The 7,391-nt window shown below is 40.7% G+C and overlaps 1 protein-coding gene across 2 annotated transcripts in view; it reads right to left on the bottom strand.

Moving 5' to 3' along the window:
- LOC106527418 (PI-PLC X domain-containing protein 1) overlaps positions 1-1,790 on the bottom strand; it is a gene marked incomplete in the record, with an annotated part of 13,905 nt that extends 12,115 nt beyond the window's left edge. The window contains 1 exon segment of one of the 2 annotated variants that reach the window (XM_014022298.1): positions 1,578-1,790. In XM_014022298.1, the coding sequence (XP_013877752.1) occupies positions 1,578-1,719 (142 nt within the window). 2 annotated transcript variants of the gene reach the window in all.
- Positions 1,791-7,391: the final 5,601 nt, after the last annotated feature.

The raw sequence follows: 7,391 nt of genomic DNA, 5'->3' as shown, positions 1-7,391 counted from the left end.
CCATTAAATACGTGTTTGTTTATCAGAGGTTGAGCGATTTTTAGCTTCAGCGTCATGTCACGACAGACCAAGGAGGAAACTCACAAATCTGCAGATGATGGCGATGTGTTGTGTGTTTAGTATTGTTGTTCAGTGTGAACATGATTTGTCATTTAGCACATAGTAATGTTGAATAACAGTGCAAGGCCATGACTGACAGCAGAGGAGACGAGCAGCTTCCGGCATGGACCTTAACCGCCCCTCTGGAAAGACCACTGGGGGGCCTCCGGTGGCCTTTACCCCTCCAATACACTGGCTTCAAGAAGCGGCAATGGACGTGTGTTGGCCTCCCTGGCACTTTGGTCTGATACTCTAGTCCAGTGGTTTCCAAGTCAGTCGTCGAGGGCCAGTGTCCTGCATGTTTTAGGAGCTGCCCTGGTTCAACACATCTGAACCAAAGGAGTGCTTAATCAGTTGGCCTCCTCAGTTTGCATTCAAGGTCTGCAGAGGCCTACTAATTAGGTACTCATTAGGTTCAACTGTGGTGAACAAGGGCAGCCCCTAAAACATGCAGGACACTGGCCCTGGAGGACTGACTTTGGACACCACTGCTCTACTCTGTCCCTACCTGTCTACTTATGTTGTACCTTTGTGCATCTGCTTGTACCACTAAACATTTTATCTGAAGTGCTAACATAAATGCTGTTTGGAGGGCGGAGCTAACATAAATGCTGTTTGGAGGGCGGAGCTAACATAAATGCTGTTTGGAGGGCGGAGCTAACATAAATGCTGTTTGGAGGGCAGAGCTAACGTAAACAAAAGGTTGGGAGGGCGGAGCTAACATATGCTGTTTGGAGGGTGGAGCTAACATAAATGCTGTTAGGAGGGCGGAGCTAACATAAATGCTGTTTGGAGGGCGGAGCTAACAGCAGCTTGTTTGTATAAACAGCTCGTTCTGAAAGGAGCTCAGAACAGGAAGAACTGACCAGATGAAATCTCATGATCTGAAAATGAGTTTGTGTTTTACATCTAATGAACATGTTTTGTAGAGCCCACAGATGTATCCTAACCTGTTCATGGAACATAATAGGTCTCCTTTAATAAAGGTATAATCCGCAGTGTTAAAAAAGGACAAAGTGTGTGCTCTGCAACACATTTCAGATGCATTACACAAATCATCCCGTACTGCAGGAGGAGAGCGACTTCCATCATGTCAATGCCATCTGTAATGTTTTGTTCTGACCGCATTGAATGGAACTCTTATTTTGAAATTCATAGTTACTGAAACAGGAAGTACCTCTAAACAGAAATAACTCCCGTAGACTGGTGTGCAGATGGATTTATTAACAAGCCAGCAGACACACCATCATCCACATTAAATAAACTCAATATTTCCCTCCGTTTCATACCTAAGAGGAAATAAAAGCATAAAATCTGTCATTGTTTCTTCCTGTGACTCTCTGATGGGTATTAGGAGACCAGGATCTCGTAATTAAAACATCTTATCTCAAAATTATGAGATCAGTCACTTTTAATTTGGTGAATGCACTGGTCTTCTCTATGTTTTGGGGGACGGTCTAGTTGTCTGTTGTGTTTACCGGGAATCGCCAGGTTCCACAGCGGGACGTCCAGCAGCTCCTCCGGGAGACGAGACATCCAGTCCGCGTGTCCTCCGAGCGGCGGCGGCTGGACCTCCAACTCCTTCACCAAAACCACTCCGGGCTCACAGTCGTCTGACATTTTCTTTGTTTTCTTCCTGTTTTCCTCCAAAAACCAGTTTGTTTACAAAAACTTCCGCGTTTTGGGAAACGTGGGTCATCAAATTAGCACATCCGGTTCGGAGTTTCAAAATAAAAGATGATCATTTCTCCGAATTTCTATTTCAAAACCAAATCATTGTCATAATTATTTTTCAACAAGTGTTGATTTATTATAGNGTGCAAAATGTAGCATCCATGCTAGCTCTGTAAACAAACAAGCCTGCTGATGAGACGTCACGTCTTTTACTGCGCATGCGCGTCACATCAGTGCTGTGTAGCGTTCACACAGGAGTCTGATGCAGGTCACATTTAAAATGTAATGTGAACGTTCACACAAAAAGATAGGATTTTTTCTAAAAATCGGAACTGAGCATCAAGACCTGCAGTGTGAACGTAGCCCTAGATCAGCCCAGCCTCTCACCTGGTAACCCAAGCAAAGACTCCGCCCACTTCAGGAAGACCAAGTCACAAAGAACAGAGATGCATGGCCTAATTTTATTTTTATTTTTTATGGCAATGTCCCTGCCATATTGCCAAAGATTTGTGGTTCATGTAAATAATTGACATGACGCGACCTGTCAATCAATCATGTAGGTTTGTCAGTAACTGACCAATCGGGGGTCACATTTTGTCCCAAAGTGAAACACCCTTACCTGGAGGAGCAGAACCCATTTTACCTCCGACAATCCAGTCGGAGTTCATAGTTGCGGACGCGTTGCGGTCGTAAAGATTAGTTGAAAAATAATCATAAAACATGGTTTAACTTTGTCAGTGAGGAACATGCAACTCCGACACGCGTTACCCAGAGTGTTTAGTGGGCGGAATAGAGTTTATTCCATTTCCTAAATCCAAACAGAGTCTGGAAAAATGTAAACGATGGATAAAGGCCTGCAGCTGAATACAACAGTGATTGATGGTAACTACCACGTGTTCGTTTGTACTAAGTTAACTGCAAATCTAACATTTTTTGTCATAAAAACTTTGTAAACTTAATGGCTAAATCCAAGATTAGTGCATAAAGGTAGTTGTGCTTGATTTTGTGTGTTTGGTTTGTAAATATGTTGTATATAAGTTTTTCTTTAAATGTAGGACTAGTCTTTGTTATGGCCAGCTACACTGAACACATCTCCTCAAAGCATTTAACTTGTTGTGGAGGCTAATGTGAAATTAAAAATATTATATATACAGTATATATATATATATATATATATATATATGAAAAATCGCATGCAGTGTCTTAATACATGTGATTCAAAACATGGACTTTAAAAGCCTTAAGCTACCATGTCAACATATTTTAAGCAATATGGTTTATTGTCTCACAGTATTCTTTAAATTCTTCATAAATTAAGGCCTTTAACATCTGAGTGGATGTCTGTTCGATCAGCTATAAGCATTTAGGAGCAAACACAAAATGCCCTTTTCCATCTTTCTTGTCACAAACAAACAAACAAACAAACAAACAAACAAACACAAATCTTATGAGATGAGAGACTGCAGGGCAGCACCTTCCCACCATCAAAGATCACACTGACTGAAACTTGTTAATCTGGTTTAAGGGACATCTGACTTCCAGGACAGAAGATTTATTCATCCACACCCAACCTCAGGTCTCCACTTTAATACACAAAACAAAATAAGGTTTTAAAAGCATGAAATGTCTGCTCTAAGGTTTGCTGGCATTCTCTATTTAATTCCAGTTCAGAAAAGAACACTCATCTCAAAAACTACAAACATTCACTCTTAGTGTTGTAGTATTTGAAACCGGTCTTGGTCTTAAGACCACTTTTTGATGGTCTTGGTCTTGTCTCGGACTCAACAACTCGGTCTTGTCTCGGTCTCGGACATTGAGGACTCGGAGTTTTATTTCAAGACCAGTCAAGTCCACAACTGTGGAAATATCACTAAATAGCCAGACTGTTGTCCAATTTATTAGTTAACATTCTTGCTTTCATTGGATTTAAAAAGTACTGATTCAAATCCACACCTGACTCATTGCTATTTACCAGCTGTCACCCATCCCCACTCTCTTCAGTCACATGCAGCACTCCAGGAAAGAAAGCAGTGGTTCTCTGGGAGTGATAAAACATGTCTTCTAAATTTTAAGTAAAACAGTTTGGCTACATTATTCATAAATATCCAAATGCTCTCTAGCAAACTTCAGGCAGGCCTGGATATGGACTGGCTTAAGCAGGGGGACACGTCTGGCACTGCAGGATCTGAGTCCCTGGTGGTGTAGTGTGTTACTAATGGTAGCCTTTGTTACTGTATATTAGTCCCAGCCTTCTGCAGGTCATTCACCAGGTCCCCCTCCCCCCATGTGGTTCTGGGATTTTTGCTCACTGTTCTTGTGATCATTCTGACCCCACAGGGTGAGATCTTGTGTGGAGCTCCTGATCGAGGGAGATTATCAGTGGTCTTGTAGGTCTTCTTCTTTTTTTCTAGTTACTGCTCCCACAGTAGATTTCTTCACACCAAGCTGCTTGCCTATTGCAGATTCAGTCTTCCCAGCCTGGTGTAGGTCTACAATTCGGTTTCTGGTGTCCTCCGACAGCTCTTTCGTCTTCACCATAGTGGAGTTTGGAGTGTGACTGTTTGAGGTTGTAAACAGGTGTCTTTTATTGATAACAAGTTCAAACATTACTACAGGTAATGAGTGGAGAACAGAGGAGCCTCTTAAAAGACAAGTTACAGATCTGTGAGAGACAGAAATCTGGGTAGTTTGTTATTGACCAAATTCTTATTTTCCACCATAATTTTCAAATAAATTATTTTAAAAAATCATGTGGTTTTCTATATATGTTTTCTCATTTTGTCTCTCATAGTTGAGGTCTAAAGATGTCAACTACAGGCCTACCTCATATTTTTAAGTGGGAGAACTTGTACAATTGGCTGACTAAAACTTTTCCCCCACTGTACATGTGTACAAAATACTCAGTCTTTTAGGACACCAGTTTTTTTTTTCCTGGTTCTTGGTCTCGTCTCGGTCTCGGCCTCCCTTGGTCTAGGTCTTGACTTAGTCCAAACCCTAAAAGTCTTGGTCTTGTCTCGGTCTTGAGACACTGTGGTCTTGGTCTTGGGTTAGGTGGCCTTGACTACAACACTATTCACTGTTCAAATCCCTCTGTGACGGGGGACATCGGTGTACTGCTTTATCTTCCTGAGGATCCTCAGGGACTGCAGTTTCTGCAAGACCTTCACCATCACTTCTTTGCTGTTTTTGAACTAGGTCAGCTTCTCCATTACGTACACGTCTAGGAATCTGAAGGACACTCTGCTACATCTCTGTTTTTCTATCTGAGGTGGGGTGGTCCACTCTGGACCTTTGGAAGTCTGTGACCTCCTTTGTTTTTGAGTTGCTCAGCAGCAGGTTGTTGGCAAAGATGTTCCACCTCCTCTCTAGGCCGCCTTGTGATGAACTCAACCAGCGTGCTGTCACATGGTTAGAATTGGATGGATGGGAAGGTACACAGTTGTTTAAATGGAGAGGGCTCGGTACACAGCCTTGGGGACAGGTAGAAGCAGTTGTTTGTTTCATCTGTGTGATGGAAAATATCTTCTGACTCCGTAACTGCATATTACCTTGACATGTCCTGCTCTGTATCGCTTGATAACTGCCATTATATAAACTGTTTCTCATGATTTTTACGATACTGTATGTACTCATATAATCTCATGGCCTGTTTTACTTGTAACTATATCATTGGTTCCTGAATATCTCTGACGCTCTTATACAGTATTGTCTGTTTCCTGTTTCCGGGTCAGCGTAAGCTTGACAGACGCTTCGATTGTGTCTGTTCTGCTCTGCTCATTCCTTGCATGTGCATCTTTCTGTTAAATAATCTGAGACCGAGACCACACAGTTTCCACTTTGTTTATTTCCTGCATCTCTGCCCTGGCGAAATGTTTCCACTACAATCTGTAGCATCAGTCATGTTAAAATGAAACAGATTCCTCACGTGGAACAAATCTAACAATCAAAGTTTCATTGCAAAATTAGATCAGCTTTTGTATTACAGTTTTTGTTTCTTGTTCCATTTTTGTGACTTGGCTGAGATCTGTTTGATCATTTGAAATCTGGGGAAGTAAATCTAATACCTGATTTTTCCTGAAATGATACGTAAGGACATCAAACCAAATTCTGTTATTAGCTAAACCAAATTGGGTTACTATTTAGAAGAGCATTTAAAAATTGGTTTAATTTTGGTCTGCAAATGTAAAACCCTTGGTTTTCTGTCAGACATGTGCTCCAAAATAGTAATGTCCTAACCTCATTAAATGGTTTATTAAATTTAGAGGAGAAAAAAGGAATTTAACAAGAAGATAAAAAAACAATTAGGTGATAAGAAACATTTTGCTTCTTGAAAGATAAAATATGTTTTAATCAAATTTTGATGACAGATTTAGTGAATCAGGATCAATAATACTAAAGCATAAACTCACTCTGATCTGTCAACACAAGTGGAGTCAGAAGTTTCCATACACCCATCATACATAGAGAATGGATATCCTTCATTTTGAGTAAATGGACTTGGATCACATTCGACCACAGGAAGATGCAGATTACGATCCAGATGTTCTTGACCAACGTCAAAGCCTGGAAAATGCTCTACAGAATAATCAGGCACCAAATTATTCTTAAATGATTCCTGGAAAGCCATCCAGGAAGACTGGACACTGTTGATGCTGCAAATGGGAGAGCACCTCTAAGCAGTTCCTCATGGTGGGATTTAATTAGATTCAAAGAGGCATTTTAAAACTAAATGACCAGAAGACCGTGGGGACAATGTTGAGCTACTGCTACAGCACATTTTAACTCAATATTTGTAAAATTGTCTAAATTTGCCATTTTTATGCTGACTTCTGTAAATTCGCTGTGACGGACCATCTTGATTTGAATGGGTTCTAGATGTTATGTGGCTCAGTTGTTGCTTGGCAGTAAGAAGGTTGCTGGATCAAATCCTGGCTGTGGATGTTTAAGGATAGAGTTTGCATGTTCTCTCTATGCATGTGTTGTGGGTTCTCCAGCTTTCTCCCACAGACCAAAGACAGTTAATTGGTTACTCTAATTGTCCCTTGAGTGTGAATGGTTGTTTGTCTTTAAGTGGTCCCGTGATAAACTTGTGACCAGAGTACGCCCCACCCCTCACAAAGAGACTGCTGGACGTGTGCACCAGTGCCCCTTACATAAGTGATGTTCAGTATCACCAGTTTCCTTTCTGACTGGTATCGGTGATAATGATACTTTGTGCAAATACACCCAATGCGACTGGTCTATCTAAAGAAGTGATTAGCTTTCCAGAGCTTTGTTGTAAGTTGTTCATAGTTATTTTTGTCACCACAGAGAAACAAACACACTCAAGCAAAAATATTATTGTCCACGGTCAACATTTCGTAATGGATTTCCTACAACTTTTTTGATTAAATGTTTATCAATCGATTACTGGTTCTAAGTGCTTTCAAAACTTGTAAAAGCATTTCTTTTTATAAACATTTCAGTTCATCCATATTTAACCCTCTATGGCATGACTTTTTATTTTAGGGAAAAAAAATTTGACCCTTGTTTTTAGGAACTTTGGGGTCCCTATTAATATACAGGTGCTGGTCATAAAATTAGAATATCATGAAAAAGTAGATTTATTTCAGTAATTC

Source organism: Austrofundulus limnaeus, unplaced genomic scaffold (assembly GCF_001266775.1).
Source record: "Austrofundulus limnaeus strain Quisiro unplaced genomic scaffold, Austrofundulus_limnaeus-1.0 Scaffold323, whole genome shotgun sequence".
Classification (NCBI taxonomy): domain Eukaryota; kingdom Metazoa; phylum Chordata; class Actinopteri; order Cyprinodontiformes; family Rivulidae; genus Austrofundulus; species Austrofundulus limnaeus.
Note: the sequence above shows the minus strand (reverse complement) of the source record. Positions and strands in the feature narration are given on the sequence as shown.